Source organism: Hippopotamus amphibius, chromosome 11 (assembly GCF_030028045.1).
Source record: "Hippopotamus amphibius kiboko isolate mHipAmp2 chromosome 11, mHipAmp2.hap2, whole genome shotgun sequence".
NCBI lineage: Eukaryota > Metazoa > Chordata > Mammalia > Artiodactyla > Hippopotamidae > Hippopotamus > Hippopotamus amphibius.
The window spans coordinates 87471061-87490192 of NC_080196.1; the positions used below are offsets into that span (position 1 = coordinate 87471061).

The following is a 19132-nucleotide window of genomic DNA, read 5'->3' on the forward strand; positions in this document are numbered from 1 at the left end:
GTTAACTGTATCTCAATAAAAGTTCTTAGAAAAAAAAAGAAAAATATAGGTCAGCTGCTGGGTTAGAAGCCACTCAAACTATCTAAAAGCAAAAGCACATGACATTACTCACTTTCTGAACTTCCCTGGAACTACTTTATGGTTCCATAAACAATTACCAAATTGTTGGGTTGGCCAACCCAATACACCCCAATGGTAAAGGTTTCATTGATGTAGGACTTCATGATCTAGCCAAACCACAACCAGCACTAAGTAATAAATTATTTACTCTAAGAGAAGAATTAATTTTCTAGACTGACAAGTATGAAGGCCTTGCTAATGTTGTGGGCTTTTTCCATTTGTTTTTTCACACTACTTAGAGGAAATTCACCACAGTAAATTCCAAGCGACAAAGCTTGGAAATATTCTTCAATATTGGTATTTTTTCCTTCATTCAACAAACACTATCAAATGCCTACAAGGGCTGTGAAAGGTACTGGGAAAAAGACAGATCCCTCCCTCACTGAGTTCACAATCTAAGGCAGAAGAGAGATGTTAACAAAATAACTACAAGTGAGATGAGTGACACAAAGCGGTGCAGGGCACTACTGATGGCAGGGTGGGTAATGTGGGTGACAAAGGAAGTACTGTTTAAGCAGAGACCTCATGAACAAGCAGGTGAAGAGGGAGAGGAAAAGGCATCAGGGCAGAGGAAAAACCATGAGCAAAGGCCCTAAAGCAGGAAAGGACATATATGGTTGAGAATCAAAAGAGAGAGCAGAGACGACCTGAGGCTGAGGGCAAAGACAGAATCCAGACCATTTAGAGCTTTGAGTCCACACTTTGGACTCCTGGCCTCTGGGCAATGGGAAATCTTTGAAAGGTTTGAAGGAGGACAGTGGTCATTTGGGGGTTTTGTTTAGAAAAATATCAATCCACCTTTAGTTTAGAGAATTGGGAAGAAAGAATCTGGAAAGGGCAATTTTAACAAAAAATCCAAGAAATCTTCCTTGGAGGATGGTGGAGTTAGTCAGGATGGAGAGAAATGGGCAGAATCAAGAGAATAATTACAAAAAACACAATTGGCAAGACTTAGTGACTGACTAGATTTGAAGGGTGACTAAAAGTATTTCAAGTATTTCAAGAAATTTCTGGTTTGATCAAATACCTCTGGAATGAAGGCCTCTTTCTAAATTTTAAATTTTAAAAATAAATTTATGTTTGTGTAGGGAAGTTGCCCACAACATGTCATGAAATGAGCAACTGTTTTTCACGATGCATTTGACTTTTAATTTTTTATTTTAGAAACCCTGTTCTAAACAAAATAACAGAATCCTCTTAAATGACTATTTTTAAGTATTTATAACATTCTAGCTGTAGATACATATAGTTATGTAGAACACTTATTAAGCTACTGGATTAAGAATTAACATTTTTGGCTTTAACTTGAGTTCTCTTACCAAGTGCATGACTTCTGGCTTATCAATTAACTTATCCAGGCCTTATGTTCATCATTCATTTTGAAAATAAAAACTATAGATTGAGCATTAAGAATCTGCTCTCCATAGATTGATGTTTCCATGTTATACACTACTGTATTCCAGGTTCAGAGACCTTATGCATGGCTGACCAAAGGCTTTTTATACTTTCTGCTCTATTTAGATAGTCCTTTACCAGCCCAGTACAATGCAAAATTGTTCCTCCTGCAAATGTTTCTGAAATTAGGTAGCAAAATGGCTTTTGCCCCAAAGAGTAACTTCTCACATACCTGGGTACACTGATGCAAACAACTCCACTACAGTTTTCTTTAAGGCATCATAATGAAAGGAATCTACATATGTCATTTACAGCTTATTAAATATGGCAGCTTGGAACACCAGTCTCCTATTAAAATCTTGTTCTCATGAGCAAATCCTATCTTGGTATCATTTTTAAATTACACCTGCTTTGGGGAGGGTGGGGGGGACTCGGGGGGGGGGGGGAGTCGAGGGAGGGAGGGAATACGGGGATATGTGTATAAAAACAGATGACTGAACTTGGTGTACCCCCCAAAAAATAATAAATAAAAAAAATAAAATAAAAATTACACCTGCTCTGGAACATCACCTACTTGTAGGAAAGAAAATTTCCTGTACTTTTAATACCATCCTCATTATTTCCTTGATATAAATTCAGTTTCAGGTAAGCCAAAATTCTATACGTCCAGCTATCCAGGGGCAGCATTTAATCTACTCACTGTAAAATAAACGCCATTTCAGAAAACATATGGGAACACAATGAAAACCCAGATTACACCTAAAAACAAGACAAATCAACTTTAAATCACACCAATACCACACGTTAGTATAATCCAGGAAACCAGAAAATTCAAATCTGTCCCTGCTGTGTGAGTCCCACTCTGCTTTAATTTCTGGTCATTCATGCCCCATGATAAACAACCAGGATGATGAGAAATAAACAGCAGCACCACTGTCATCTTGAATTTTTAACTCGAAAAGGCACATCACTACAGTCTACGTTCTGTCTCTGTCTGTAAAGCTCTGCCAAAGGATACATTCTTGAGTGAAGGAGGGGTCCTTTCCCACTTTATGGGAAGAGGGGCTGAAAATGTCCACAGGCTATAAAATAGAAAAAGAGTCAGAGGTAAAGATGAGGCTGGGAAGAGAAAAGCTGCTTCACGACAGGAATCTAGACCCAGGTGAGGAAAGTCAAGAAAAGGAAGAGCCTCGTGAGGTCACAGGACGAAAGAGAAAAAATGGGCTCCTGACAAAGTCTGGCAGGGGGACGTGAAGGAGGAATAGAATACTAAGTCTAGTGTGAATAGGTCGGGGGTCAAATATGGGGAGGTGGGGGCAGAGGATGAGAGGGGCTCAGGGGACGGGCAGAGTGGGCTGGAGAGGCCGAAGAGAGGAAAACGGAGACGAGCGCACCTCCCAGGGCCTGGGAAGGGTGGCATGGCCGGGTTCCCTCACCTTGGCTTTAGTCCGGCTGGCCTTGGCCTTGGTCCGGCGCGCGGGCCTCACAGCCTCGGCCATAGACCCTGCGATGGGACCGTCGCCGCTTGTTTTTTGTCAAAACCCTGCGCTTTCCACAACCTGCCCTGTTCGGGCCTCCGGACTGTCACATGACGGAACCTCCACCACTCCCAGAGGAGGTGCGGCAACTCCGAGCCTCTACGGGCCGCAGCGTAGGACAAACCACTCCGGGAGGCCTTCTCCCTGGAAGATGGTAGCCCCGCCTCCTTCCGTCTAGGCCCCACCCCCTGGCCTGGCGCGCGAGGCAGCCTGACTTTGCCCAGCTTGCTGATACCCTGTGGCTGTCGTGCATCCCCGCCTTACTCGCGGGTCTGAGGTCACGTGCTTCACGCCGCCTCCGCCGAGCTGCACTCGGTCTGGACCCCGGGAGCGCTCGCACACCTGACCTACGGTGGCTTAAAGGAGGCCAGGGAGAATGTTTGTGGATCTTGTTTTGACCCTTGAATAACCAAGACCAGTCAGCCTAAATCTCTGCTTTGCGCTCAAGAACCTTGATGCCTATCCAGTTGTGCGCTTCAGTTTTCTCTTGTGTAAAGGGGAAGGATGATACGTTTTTCCAGTGTAATGAAGATTAAATGGACTAATCGTCAAAGGTGCCAGGTAGCCGTGGGCATATCTGTAATTGGTAGTTATTACGATCCAGATTCCCAGGCAGCAAAGAGACATCTGCACCAAAGAGGGCAGACAAAAAAAGCAAAAAGGCAAGACCCGTAAAAGTATTCATCATATAGATTTTACACACCTTCATTTAAAAATTCCAGATATAAAATTTTAAATAACAATAATAAAATAAAAATAAAAATTGCAGATGTGAAAACTTGGCTCCAGGGACTTCCTAAGTGGCACAGTGGTTAAGAATCCGCCTGCCAATGCAGGGCACACGAGTTCGATCCCTGCTCCAGGAAGATCCCACATGCGACGGAGCAACTAAGCCCGTGTGTCTTAAATAAAAAAAAAAAAAAAACTTGGCTCCATCTCTCTTTCCCAGGTCTACAATTTCTTTTTTTCCAAAGCACTTAGTACTTCTTAAAATACTATTATAATTTGCTATTATGTTTGTGTCTGTCAATCTGGCTAGAATGTAAGATCATTAAGGGCAGGGGTCTTTGTTTTGTTCCCTGAGGAATCCCAAAGGCCTCTAGAACATTAGCCTGTACATGATAGGCTCAATAAATATTTGATGAATCAAATGAATGTGAGTTGTTTTGTCTGATGCTAGGATAAGACAGTTCAGATGGGTTTGAGAGGGCGGGGGAGACTATCCAAGAATATGGCGTGAAAAATGGAAAGGACTTCAGAGATGGAGTCTTCACAGTGTCTTGTTTATGAGCTAACTGAACATATAAAGTACAGTTGTAAGCAGATAGGGTAGGGGGGTCCCTGGAGAAAGAGAACCAGGCATGGCTTACTCGACATGAGAGGAGCCATTTTATTTTATTTTTTTAAACTTTTATATCTACTTCATTTTTTTTTTTTTGGTAACTTAAACACCATTATACGATATTCATGTTATTCATTCATTTCAGGCCTAAGCCATTTCGTAATGTAAGCCTGGCCACAGTGCTTGCCCTTGAACAGGTCTCAGTAATCATGATCTTAAGGGAACAAAAGAACAAAGGACTGTTATCCTTTGGAAATAGGATAGAAGAAAAGTGACAATGGCAAAGATTAACAGCTCAAGCCCCTTTATGAATATGCATGTACCCTTAGCTTAAAATTTCCCCAATTTTGCTGTTCAGGGAGGCACTGCTTTGGGAAAGTTCCCCAGTATTCTCCTTACTTGCTGCAAGTAATAAATCCTTGTGTCTCCCGATCTCTGGCTTGGTTGTGTCTTTTGGCTCAACACCCACCAAAAGGCAAACCAGGTTTTCCTGTAACACAGTTTCATATACTATATGTTGATCCCAAATCCTCAAGAACAACAAAAAAGTTATCTACTCATGTTACTGAACCAAACCTGGGTCTGCTCACCCAACACACAGCAAAGTCAATCTACTGACACCCATTTGTGGTGAAGGTAAGTACAGTGTTTACTGCAGGGCCAAACAAGGGGAACAGGCAGCTCGTGCTCAGAAGACCCCCAAATCCCCAGTAACTTTTAGGGGAGGGTTTTTTTTTATATATACACATATCCCCATATTCCCTCCCTCCTGCGACTCTCCCCCACCTTCCCTGTTCCGGCCCTCCAAGGCAACACCCATCATTGAGTTGATCTCTGCCCTACTCTCTCACTTCGTCCCAGCTTCCCCTTCACACCCCTTCCCCCAGGGGAGGGTTTTTTTAAGACAGTGTGAGCATGCATGACCAGTTCATGCTCAATTCTCTGATTGGTTGATGGTGAGGTAACAGTGTGATGTTTCAGGAATCTTAATTATCAGTTTTCTGGTTCCAACTGGTCTGCGGTCTACTATGCAGTCAACATCTTCCATCTGGTGGGGGTTTTCGTGTCTTTAAAACCACTCAGGGATATGGCTCAGAATATTATCTATAGCCCTTAAGGAGGAACTAAAGGTCTTTGACTTTGTTTTATGGCTAAACTAGTATTATCACTATTATTATTTTGTCTTACTAGACTGCTTTCCTTTGTTTTTACAGATTTTCACTTCTCTGATTAAATTTACTCTTTGAAACTCAGGGAAGGCCTAGGAGGCTAAAGTTTTTCTACAAACAAGAGGCAGGGGACACTGGATAAGGGGTGGTGGAGTGGGAGTGGAGGCACGGTTCTGTTCCCAGGAAGGCCCCACAGCGTCCTTCTCGGTTTCCCTCAGAATGTACCTGCATTTTGTATATCCTGGTATGTGTGTGCATGCAAATGTGTATAAGATTATCATGAGCAAGACTTGGCAAATGTGAACAAAGTCTTTGTACCACCATAGCTTTCCACAACTTTTGCTGTTATTTTTCCCAGTGCGGAATACTCTCTTTGGCCTCTACCAATTAAAATCCTTTTTGGCCTTCAAAATTCTTCATGTGCCAGTCACTACTTAGCAAAACAGAACTGGCCCTACCTCCACTTCCCATGGTTTATAGCTTAGTTGAGATGCAGAGACGATGGTAGATAAGGGCAAAAAATATCACAGCCTATGGGGGAAAGGAGGCATACTTTATATTTGTAAACTGAAATTGTTAGACCTTAGTAGAATAGTGTAAATAGTTAGGTTTATTGTTCAGTTTGGGCCAAAGAAGAAATTTAAATATATTAAATTTAATAGTGTAGTTTAAAATATTTGAAGGTATTCAAGTCATAAATGGGATTGATTGTTTAAGGAAGTTTGATCTATTGAATTTGAGTTAACCAAATATTAAAGTTCTCCCTTGAAAATGGTTATTTAAATTTATTAGATTTATACATGGAATGTTGAGATTATAAAGATAACTTGAAGACTTAAGAAAAACTAAATTTTAAAAAGTGTATGACTAACTGAAGTTTACTTTTAAAATAATTAGTTCAAAAGATTAATTTCCAAAAAACAAAGTAATGACAGATGTCTTTAATGTGACCATGATTCCTAAGTCAGCCAGCATCCAGAACAGTATTTGTCATAACAGGGGTTAAGTGAAAGCGTCTGAACTCAGGGGAAACCCCTTGAGTAAACCTTTCCTAAACTCCCTTACAAAATTAGATTCCAGTGTCTCTGTTGCCATCTAGTGGCAATTCTCCATTGGTGAACACTCCTCTGACAAGATTTCAGAGAGGTCCTTCTTTCTAAAACAATTACTTCCTGCACATCACTCTGTACGTGGCATTATTTCATCAATTATGATTTCCAAATTCATTTTTATCTTATTTTTATTTATTTTATTTATTTGGCTGCATCAGGTGTTAGTTGAGGCACACAGGATCTTCATTGCGGTGTGCGGGCTTCTCTAGTTGTGGCGCAGGGGCTCCAGAGCGCTAGGGCTCAGTAGTTGCAGCATGCAGACTTAGCTGCCCTGCAGCATGTGGGATCTTAGTTCCCACACCAGGGATCAAACTCTGGTCCCCTGCACTGGAAGGCGGATTCTTAACCACTGGACCACCAGGGAAGTCCCTGCATTTTTAATTATAGATAAATCATGTTACTTCTAAATTATTTCAGTTTTTTGAGACAATTAGCTGGCAGTGCAAATAAGTGTTGATACCAAACATATCCAGCCACATTTTTTAAAAAGACTCTTGGGGGGGGGGGGCAGAGTCAAGTTGGCGGCGTGGGAAGACACGGAGATCGCGTCCCCCCACAAATAGATCAGTTGCTGGAGGCTGGAGGGGGACCTGAGGCCCAAGCAGACTGCAAGAACCCCAGGGCAACTGGGTAGGACCTGGGGGAAGTCAGAGGGGTGGGGAAGGGGAAGCCGGGATGGGACTGGCGCCCCTGGGGATGGCTGGGTGAGGGAGGAGGTTCCTGCCTGGAGGGACCATTGCGGGCTGGGGAGATCCGAAACCGCAACTGGGTTTCTCCCACCCAGGAGGCCAGGAGGCCTGCTGAACTCCCTGGCTTCGGTGCCTGCTGGGCTCCCCAGTGGGGTCCTCCACCCTCCAAGGCCCCTCCGGGCTGCTTGGGTCCTGGGGGTGTGGGAAGGAGGGAGGAGGGGCGAGGAGGTGGAGAGGAGGACAGGTGGGGTGGGGGCTTTGAGATTGGGGGACAGGGAGGTGAGAGAGTGTTTTGCTTGCCCTCTTGGCCAGGGAGGCCAACTGGACTCCCAGGCCTGGTCCTTTACTCTCCAGGCCCCACTCTGGCTCGAGGATCCTGGGGGCATGGGGGGGACGGGGGGAGGAGCGAGAGAGGCAGACAGTGGGGGTGGGAAGGGATCTCTCCAGGTCAGAAGAATGGGGAGGCGCCGCGGGGTATTTCTTCTGGGCAGGTCCTCCACCTTCCAAGGCTCCTCCGGGCCATTGGTCCTAGAAGTACAGGAGGTAAGCAGTGGGGGGAAAAGAAGAGAGGCAGAAGGGGGGAGGGACCCTCTGGGGTCAGAGGATCGGGGGAGGAGAGGAAGGCATTTCTGCTGCCCACTGGCCCAGGAAGCCTGCTGCACTCCTGGGCCTGGTCTCCAACTTCCAGGGTCCCCTCCCAGATGCGTTGGTCCCGGGGACATGGGAGCATGGCAGGGGAAGAGGAAGAGAGGCAGACTGGTGGTGGGACATTCCAGGAGCAGAGGACCAGGGGAGGTGTGGAGGACCATTCCCCTGCCCACTTGGGCCTGGTGGGCCTGCTGGGCTCCCAAGTCTGGTCCCTCGGTCTCTCCAGCTGAGTGGGTCATACAGGTGTGGGAGGGAGGGAGGAGAGGAGGAGAAGAAGAGAGGCAGACAGCAGTGGGAGGGACCTTGCAGGACTGGAGGATCGGGGGGATGCTGCGGGAAATCTCCCTACCCACTTGGCACCAGGAGGCCTGTTGTGCCCCCAGGCCTGGTCTTCAATCCTCCAGGGGCCCCTCTAGGTCTCACTGGTTCTAGGGGTGTAGAAGGAAAGCAGGGGAGAAGAGGAAAGGTGGGCAGGGGAGGGGGCCTTCTCCTGGAGGATTGGAGGATCAAGGGAGGTGGAGAAGGTATTTCCCCTGCCCATTAGCTCTGGGAAGTCTGCTAGGCTCATGGACCTGGTCTTTCACACTCTAGGGCCCCCTCCAGCTGCTTGGGACCTAGGAGAGTGGGGGGCGGGGGAGAGGAAGAGAGGCAGACAGGGACAGCACGAGACTGGGAGATCTGGGGAAGGGCCACAGGCGTTACCCTAGCCCAGTTGGCCCTGGGAAGCCTGCTGGGCATCAGAGTCTGGTCTCCTGCCTTCCAGTACCCCCTGCAGCTGTGAGGGTCCCAGGTGAATAGGAGAGAGGGGTTGAGGAAGAAGAGAACCCAAGGGGGAGCGAGCTCCCGAGATTGGAGGACTAGGGAAGGTACCTAGCATTTCTCCCACCAACTCGGGCCCAGGGAGCCCGCTGGGTACCTCAACCTGGTCGTTTGCCCCCAGGACCAGAGGCGTTCCTGGGCCCCTCTACCTTATTGGGCCTAAGCCCCATTCCTTACCAAACCAGGGTCTTTTCTAAGTGTAGGCCCTGCCCATTGCCTAACCTCCTCCCACCCCATTCTTGTCTAAGCCCCTCCCCCACAGCCAAGGCCTTTTCTGGCTTTTTTTTTTTTTTTTCTTCTTTTTTTTCTTCCCACCTCCTCACTTAGGCTATTGCAGTTGTTTTACCTTCCAGTTGTTTCTCCATCTTTTTTTTTTTTTAATTTTTTCTAACACATCTGTTAGTTTCCTATTATGGTATTTTTTATCTTCCTATTGTTCTGCTATTCTCCTACTTTTTTAAAAAATTTTTTTCATTTTGCTGCTCCACATGGCTTGTGGGATCTTGATTCACAAGCCCAGGGTCGGGCCTGAGCTCCTGAGGTGGGAGCTCTGAGTTCAAAACATTGGATTAACAGGGAAACCTGGTTCCCAGGGAATATTCATCAGAGTGAGGTCTCCCAGAGGTTCTCACCTCAACACCAAGACCCAGCTATACACAACAGCCTACAAACTCCAGTGCTTGAAACCTCAGGCCAAACACCCAGTGGGACAGGAACACAATCCTGTCCATCAAAAGTGGGGGGGAAATGAGATGACAAAAAAATATGTCACAGATGAAGGAACAAGGTAAAAATACACAAGACCAAATAAATGAAGAGGAAATAGGAAAATTGCCTGAAAAAGAATTCAGAGTAAAGATAGTAAAGATGATCTAAAATCTCAATAACAAAATAGAGAAAATACAAGAAAAATCAATAAGCACTTAGAAGAACTAAAGAACAAACAGTAACAGATAACAAAATAACCAAAATTAAAAATACTCTAGATGGTATAAACAGCAGAGAAACTGAGGCAGAAGTATGAATAAGTGAGTTGGAAGACAGAATGAGGGAAATAACTGCCACAGAGCAGGAAAAAGAATAAAGAATAAAAAGAATGAAAGACAGTCTCACAAACCTTGGTGACAACATCAAGCCCACCAACATTCAAATTATAGGCATCCCAGAAGGAGAAGAAAAAAAGAAAGGGTCTGAGAAAATATTTGAAGAGGTTATAGTGGGAAACTTCCCCAACATGGAAAAGGAAATAATTAATCAAGTCCAAGAAATGCAGAGAGTCCCATACAAAATAAACCCAAGGAGAAATACACCGAGGCACATATTAATCAAACTAATGAAAATTGAACACAAAGAAAAAATAGTAAAAGCAGCAAGAGAAAAGCAACAAACAACATATAAGGGAAAACCCATAAGGATAACAGCTGATCTTTCTACAGAAACTCTGCAGGACAGAAGGGAATGGTAGGATATACTGAAAGCCTTGAAAGAGAAAAACCTACAGCCAAGAATACTCTACCCAGCAGGAATCTCATTCAGATTCAATGGAGAAATCAAAAGATTTACAGACAAGTAAAAGTAAAGAGAATTCAGCACCACCAAACCAGCCTTACAAAAAGTGCTAAAGGAACTTTTCTAAGCAGGAAACACAAGAGAAGGAAAAGACCTACAAAAACAAACCCAGAACAATTAAGAAAATGGTAATTGGAACACACATGTCAATAATCACCTTAAATGTAAATGGATTAAAGGCTCCAACCAAAAGACACAGACTGGCTGAATGGATACAAAAACAAGACCCTTCTATATGCTGTTTACAAGAAACCCACTTCAGACCAAGGGACACATATAGACTGAAAGTAAGGGGATGGGAAAAGATATTCCATGCAAATGGAAGTCAAAAGAAAGCTGGAGTAGCAATACTCATGTCAGACAAATTAGACTTGAAAGTAAAGACTATTACAAGAGACAAGGAAGGACACTACATAATGATCAAGGGATCCATCCAAGAAGAACATATCACAATAGTAAATATCTATGCCCCCAACATAGGAGCACCTCAATACATAAGGCAAATGCTAACAGCCATAAAAGGGGACTTCGACAGTAACACAATAATAGTGGGAGACTTGAACACCCCACTTACATCAATGGACAGATCATCCAAACAGAAAATAAATAAGGACACACAAGCTTTAAATGACACATTAGACCATCTCGACTTAATTGATATTTATAGGACATTCCATCCAAAAACTACAGAATGCACTTTCTCCTCAAGTGCACATGGAACATTTTCCAGGATAGATCACATCTTGGGTCACAAACCAAGACTCAGTAAATTCAAGAAAATTGAAATCATATCAAGCATTTTCTCTGACCACAAGGCCATGAGACTAGATATCAATTACAGGAAAAAAACTGCAAAATATACAAACACATGGAGGCTAAACAATATGCTATTAAACACTCAAGAAATCACTAAAGAAATCAAAGAGGAAATCAAAAAATATCTAGAAACAAATGACAATTAAAACACAACAACCCAAAACCTATGGAACACAGCAAAAGCAGTTCTAAGAGGGAAGTTTATAGCAATACAGTCCTACCTCAAGAAATAAGAAAAATATTGAATAAACAACCTAACCTTTCACCTAAAACAATTAGAGAAAGAAGAACAAAGAAACCCCAAAGTGAGCAGAAGGAGAGAAATCATAAAGATCAGATCAGAAATAAATGAAAAAGAAATGAAGGAAACAATAGCAAAGATCAATACAACTAAAAGCTGGTTCTTTGAGAAGATAAAGAAAATTGACAAACCATTAGCCAAACTTATCAGGAAACAAAGGGAAAAGATGCAAATCAACAGAATTAGAAATGAAAAGAAGTAACAACTGACACCACAGAAATAGAAAAGATCATGAGAGACTACTACAAGCAACTATATGCCAATAAATTGGATAACCTGGAAGAAATGGATAAATTCTTAGAAAAGTACAATCCTCCAAGACTGAGCCAGGAAGAAATAGAAACTATGAACAGAGCAATCACAAGTACAGAAATTGAGACTGTGATTAAAAATCTCCCAACAAACAAAAGCCCAGGGCTAGATGGAGTCACAGGCAAATTTCGTCAAACATTTAGAGAAGAGCAAACACCTATCCTTCTCAAACTCTTCCAAAATATAGCAGAAGGAAGAACACTCCCAAACTCATTCTACAAGGCCACCATCACCCTGATACCAAAACCAGAAGAAGATGTCACAAAAAAAAGAAAATTACAGACCAATATCACTGGTGAATATAGGTGCAAAAATCCTCAACAAAATACTAGCTAACAAAATCCAACAGCACATTAAAAAGATCATACACCATGATCAAGTGGGGTTTATCCCTGGGATGCAAGGATTCTTCAATATATGCAAATCAATCAATGTGATACATCATATCAACAAATTGAAGGATAAAAACCATATGATCATCTCAATAGACGGAGAAAAAGCTTTTGACAAAATTCAACATGAATTTATGATAAAAACTCTCCAGAAAATGGGCATAGAAGGAAATTACCTCAACATAATAAAAGCCTTATATGACAAACCAACAGCCAACATTGTTCTAAATGGTGAAAAACTGAAAGTATTCCCTCTAAGAACAGAAACAAGACAAGGGTATCCACTCTCACTGTTATTATTCAACATAGTTTTGGAAGTGTTAGCCACAGCAATCAGAGAAGTAAATGAAATAAAAGGAATGCAAATTGGAAAAGAGGAAATAAAATTGTCACTCTTTGCAGATGACATGATATTATATATAGAAAACCTTAAAGATTCTACCAGAAAACTGCTAGCACTAACTGATGAATTTAGTAAAGTAGCAGGATACAAAATTAATGCACAGAAATCTCTTGCATTCCTATACACTAACAACGGAAGAGCAGAAAGAGAAATTAAGGAAACTCTCCCATTCACCATTGCAACAAAAAGAATAAGATAGCTAGGAATAAACCTGCCTAAGGAGGCAAAAGAGCTGTATGCAGAAAACTATGACACTGATGAAAGAAATCAAAGACGACACAAACAGATGGAGGGACATACCATGCTCTTGGATTGGAAGAATCAACATTGTGAAAATGACTATCTTACCCAAAGCAATTTACAGATTCAATGCAATCCCTATCAAACTACCAATGGCATTTTTCACAGAGCTAGAACAAGAAATCTTACGATTTGTATGGAAATGCAAAAGACCCCGAATAGCCAAAGCCATCTTGAGAAGGAAAGACGGAGTTCGTGTAATTAGACTTCCTGGCTTCAAACTATACTACAAGGCCATAGTGATCAAGACAGTATGGTACTGGCATGAAAATAGAAAGATAGATCAATGGAACAGAATAGAGAACCCAGAGGTAAAACCACACACATATGGGCACCTTATCTTTGACAAAGCAGGCAAGAATATACAACGGAAAAAAGAAAGCCTCTTCAATAAGTGGTGCTGGGAAAATTGGACAGCTACATGGAAAAGAATGAAATTAGAACACTTCCTAACACCATACACAAAAATAAACTCCAAATGGATTAAAGACCTAAATGTAAGGCCAGACACTATAAAACTCCTCGAGGAAAACATAGGCAGAACACTCTATGACATCCATCAAAGCAAGATCCTTTTGGACCCACCTCCTAGAATCATGGAAATAAAATCAAGAATACACAAATGGGACCTAATGAAACTTAAAAGCTTTTGTACAGCGAAAGAAACCATAAACAAGACAAGAAGACAACCCTTAGAATGGGAGAAAATACTTGCCAATGAAGCAACGGACAAAGGATTAATCTCCAAAATACACAAGCAGCTCACGCAGCTTAATACCAAAAAAGCAAACAACCCAATCCACAAATGCATGGAAGACCTAAGCAGACATTTCTCCAAAGAAGATATGCAGATGGCTAACAAACATATGAAAAGATGCTCAACATCACTAATCATTAGAGAAATGCAAGTCAAAGCCACAATGAGGTATCACCTCACACCGGTCAGAATGACCATTATCAAAAAATCTAGAAATAATAAATGTTGGAGAGGGTGTGGAGAAAAGCGAACTCTCCTGCACTGTTGGTGGGAATGTAAGTTGGTACAGCCACTCTGGAAAACAGTTTGGAGGTTCCTTAAAAAACTAAAAATGCAACTACCATATGACACAGTAATCCCACTACTGGCCATATGCCCAGAGAAAACCATAATCCCAAAAGAAACCTGTACCATAATGTTCATTGCAGCACTATTTACAATAGCCAGGACATGGAAGCAACCTAAATGCCCATCAACAGATGAATGGATAAAGATGTGGCACATATATACAATGGAATATTACTCAGCCATAAAAAGGAATGAAATGGAGCTATATGTGATGAGGCAGATCGACCTAGAGAATGTCATACAGAGTGAAGTAAGCCAGAAAGAGAAAAACAAATACTGTATGCTAACTCATACATATGGAATCTGAAGAAATGGTACTGATGAACCCAGTGACAGGGCAAGAGTGGAGATGCAGATGTAGAGAATGGACTTGAGGACACGGGTCTGGGGTGGGGGTGAGGGGCAAAGGGGAAGCTGGGATGAAGTGAGAGAGTAGCATAGACAGAGATACACTACCAACTGTAAAACAGATAGCTAGTGGGAAGTTGCTGTATAACAAAGGGAGATCAACTCGATGATGGGTGATGCCTTAGAGGGCCAAGACAGGGAGGGTGGGAGGGAGTCGCGAGAGGGAGGTGATATGGGGATATATGTATAAATATAGCTGATTCACTTTGTGTATCTCAAAAACTGGTACAAGAGTGTAAAGCAATTATACTCCAATAAAGAACTTAAAAAAAAAAAAGGACTCTTGTATAGATGAGGCCACTTTTGTTAACAGACTTTTGCTTCCCCAGGAAGCAAACATATAAAACATCTTTTTTCTATTATTTACCCTCTCATACTCTCTTCCCCAATAAAAAAAGGGGGGGATAAATACGTCATAGAAACAGTTACTTGCACCCCCAAAGTATCAGACACTGCAGGTGTCCCACTCTAATTCCCTTGGCACTTAACATTTCTGACTATGCAGACCCAAATTCCAATTACTATCACATCTTTGCCTCAGACATCCCTTAAGCCACATGTATGACACGCTGAAAGTACCAGGGAAATAACACATTTTCCTTAACCCAAAACAACCCTCAACCAGGGATAGATATATAAAGAGATACAAATACAGTTACAGATTGAATTGTGTCCCCCAAAATTCATATGTTGAAACCCTAACCCCCAGTAATTCAGAATGTGACCTTATTTGGAGATAGGATCTTTACAGAGGAAATTAAGTTAAAATGAGGTCATAAGGGTGGGCCCTCACCCAATGTGACTGGTGTCCTTATAAAATGGGAGTATTTGGACACAGAGACACACATCTACAAGGCAAGGAGAGAGGCCTAGAACACTCCTTCCTTCACAGCCCTCAGAAGGAGCCAACTGGGCTGACACCTTGTTTCTTGTCTTCTGGCCTCCACAACAGTGAGACAATATATTTTTATTATTTGAGCCACTCAGTTTGTGATACTTTATTACAGCAATTTTAGCAAACTAATACAAATACCCAGCTCCCTCACCCCTCGAGTGGAATAACTCCGAGATACTTGTTCAGTGCTATTTCCTGGGGTCCCCAGTGGGGCTCAGCTCATTTCTCACTGTGGCAACTGGCTTGATAACACACCTTTTACTCACTTCCTTCTCTTCCCTTTTTTACTTTCCATTTTACTGGTGTGTTCTCTGGGTTCACCTCCTACATAAACTACTTGATCTCAAATCCTTGTCTCTGGCCTCCTTCTGGGGAAACCCAAACTAAGAGTATCAGAAAGGGTATTCAGATGTCAGGATGGGATTCTGGAATTAGAACCTTTCCCAGTCACATGGCAACAAGGATCTCACCACTTATGGAAGTAGAATGGTGATAACCTCTGAGTTGAAGCATCATGATTGTTGGAGGCCTCATCTGTGGTGAATTAGGATGAGTTAAGGTAAATCTGAGAGATATAGGGTCAAAGGTAGTTATAAGGACCAAAGAGTAGGTTGGTGGTTATGACTGCTGCTGGCACACTGAGGAAAATTATAAGCTCAGTTCAACAGAGACTAATAAGAAATCCAGGGCTTTCCTGGTGGTGCAGTGGTTAAGAATCCGCCTGCCAATGCAGGGGACACGGGTTCGATCCCTGGGCCGGGAAGATCGCACATGCTGCAGAGCAACAAAGCCCGTGGGCCACAACTACTGAGCCTGTGCTCTACAGCCTGTGAGCCACAACTATTGAGCCCATGTGCCACAACTACGGAAGCCACCACAATGAGAAGCCCGTGCACCACAACGAAGAGTAGCCGCCATTCTCTGCAACTAGAGAAAGCCCACATGCTGCAACGAAGACCCAACGCAGCCAATAAATAAGTAAATAAATAAATTTATTAGAAAAAAAAGAAAGCCAGAAGACCTCTGCAGCAGCATTTCAAGAAATACATTTTGTAAAAGTATAAAGGAAAGGTGAACAGAAGATAATGTTACTACTAAATTATTTTAGCTTTCTTCAGACTCCCTGAGTCAGGCAGGCATATCAGCAATCTGCCATACAGTGGAACTGGTACATTCTGGAACAGACAGGGCAAAGCCAGAGAGTCAAATACATCACTCAAAAAGGCATCATCTCCCTCTACTGCACCTATGTTTCTCCTTTAGCTCAGACCTGTGGCCTCAGAGGAGGTTTCCTTCGACCCAACTGGTGGAGAAGAGCAAAAAAATTCAGATCTGATTCAAAAATAGGTCAGCTCTGTATGTTAATTTTTGTTAGTCTGTGTGTAGATTGCTGCCACACTACAGCCCCACTTAGAAGTGACTGTGAAAACCAGTGGTGAAGAAAAATACTCCCAGTGGATAGCACATCAAATAATAACAGCTGGTCATGAACTTGGTACGAAGGGAGCAGTAGCCCAAGGTAAGTATATTCGTAGACTCTGGGGCAATGGTTCATGACTTGACTGGTTGATCAGGGAACAAGATTAGAAGACAGACATCAAGGAATGGGCAACAAAATGTGTAAATGTATGTGTCTTACGCCAGTGCCCGCAAGAGAGTACCCATCAAAGAGGAGATGCAGAACAACAACGTGGCTAGCATGACACATCTGGTGGCATCCAAGCCTCTGTCCTTGGTCACCCAATGCTTACCCTGCGGACTCACGAACAGAGTAGCCATGGTGGCAGGGATGGAGTCTCCACAGGGACCCCCACTTACCAGGCCTGATCTAGTGACTACAGCTCAATATCTGACCAGTTATACTTAGAGGCTGAAGCCGGGCCCTAAATATGCTACCATCCCCCAAGGAGATCAACCAGCCACTTGGTGGCAAATTGATTCCACTGAACTCCTTCCACTCTGGAAGGAGCAGAGATTCATCTCTAGTGAGACTGATTCCAAGAAGAGACTCTCCCTTTTTTGTCAGCGGTGACTTGGCCAGTAACACCATCAAGGGCTAATAGTGTCTGAGTGTCATTATGAAATTCCCCATAACATTGTCTTGAACCAGTGTTTATCAAATCACTTTTCATTACCACTCCACTAAGGAGCCTTTTGAAACCTTTTTTTTCTTAATTGCCACTCCCATGAAATTTTAATAACATAGATATACTATATTTCTATTTATATGCTTTATGTATAGCTGTGCTCTATACATAAGGAGAATAACATTTGTTTTGCTCATCAGGAACCAATTCTCACCCCCTTGGGAGCAATACTGGCCCTGTTGAGAATGCGAATCTTACATTAAGAGCTTCACTTTACAGTGAAGGTGGTACAACAATGGCAAACGTCCATGGGCTCTGCTTTGTCCACTATACACAACACCTAGAAGCTGCAGCCCTGAGAGAATGTCAGAATGACATTTTAAAGGTGCAGCAGCTTGAAAATAACTTGCAGTGTTGGGATGCTGACCTTAAAGATGAAGTATGGGTTTCTTTCATTTTGTTTTGTTTTGTTTTAAATTTTATTAAAGTATAGTTGATTTACAATGTCATGTTTAATTTCTGCTGTACAGCAAAGTGACTCAGTCATACATATATATTCTTTTCATATTCTTTTCCATTATGGCTTATTACAGGATATTGAATATACTTCCATGTGCTATACAGTAGAATCTTATTTTTTATCCCTCTTATATAAAATAGTTTACATCTGCTAATCCCAAATCCTTCCCTCCCAACCCCCTCTCCCCCTTGGCAACTACAAGTCTGTTCCCTATATCTGTGAGTCTGTCTTTGTTTTGTATATGTGTTCATTTGCGTAGTATTTTAGATTCCATATATAAGTGATATTATATGGTATTTGTCTTTGTCTGGCTTACTTCACGTAGTATGACAATCTCTAGGTCCATCTGCATTGCTACAGATGTCATTATTTCATTCGCTTTAATGGCTGAGTAATATTCCAATGTATATATATGCCACATTTTCTTTATCCATTCATCTGGTGATGGACATTTAGGTTGTTTCCATGTCTTGGTTATTGTAAATAGTGCTGCTGTGAACATAGGGGTGCATGTATCTTTTTGAATTATAGTTTTGCCTGGATATATGCCCAGGAGTGGGATTGCCGGACCATATGGCAACTCTATTTTTAGTTTTTTGGGGAACCTCCTTACTGTTTCCATGGTGGCTACACCAATTTACATTTGCACCAACACTGTAAGAGGGTTCCTTTTTCTCCACACCCTCTCCAGCATTTATTACTTGTAGATATTTTAATGATGGCCATTCTAACTGGTGTGAAGTGGTGTACCTCATTGTTGTTTTGATTTGTATTTCTCTAGTAATTAGCAACGATGAGCATCTCTTCATGTGTGCATTGGCTATCTGTATGTCTTCTTTGAAGAAATGTTTATTTAGGTCTTCTGCCCATTTTCTGATTGGGTTGTTTGGTTTTTTTGTTATTGAATTGTAGGAGCTGTTCGTATATTTTGGAAATTAAACCCTTGTCAGTCACATCATTTGTAAATATTTTCTCCCAGTCCATAGTTTTCTTTCCATTTTGTTTATGGTTTCCTTTGCTGTGCAAAAGCTCATAAGTTTGATTAGGTCCCATTCGTTTATTTTTGCTTTTATTTTTATTGTAAAGTATGGTTTTATAAGGTGCTTATATGGTCACAATATGGTACTGCATGTTCTGACTCCAAAAGGTAGAAAACACAGGCCTGGGAACCAAGAGGTTAGATTGATCTCTG

General features: G+C 42.3%; 1 protein-coding gene across 2 annotated transcripts in view; it reads right to left on the reverse strand.

Annotated features, from left to right (window-relative positions):
• The window catches only part of EPG5 (ectopic P-granules 5 autophagy tethering factor), a 120684-nt gene extending 117580 nt beyond the window's left edge, over positions 1–3104 (reverse strand). For both annotated transcript variants that reach the window (XM_057698547.1, XM_057698546.1), the window contains exon 1: positions 2952–3104. In XM_057698547.1, coding sequence (XP_057554530.1) covers positions 2952–3014 — 63 coding nt within the window. In that variant the 5' untranslated portion in view covers positions 3015–3104. The remainder of the gene's footprint in view (positions 1–2951) is intronic.
• Between the last annotated feature and the right edge of the window lie 16028 nt (positions 3105–19132).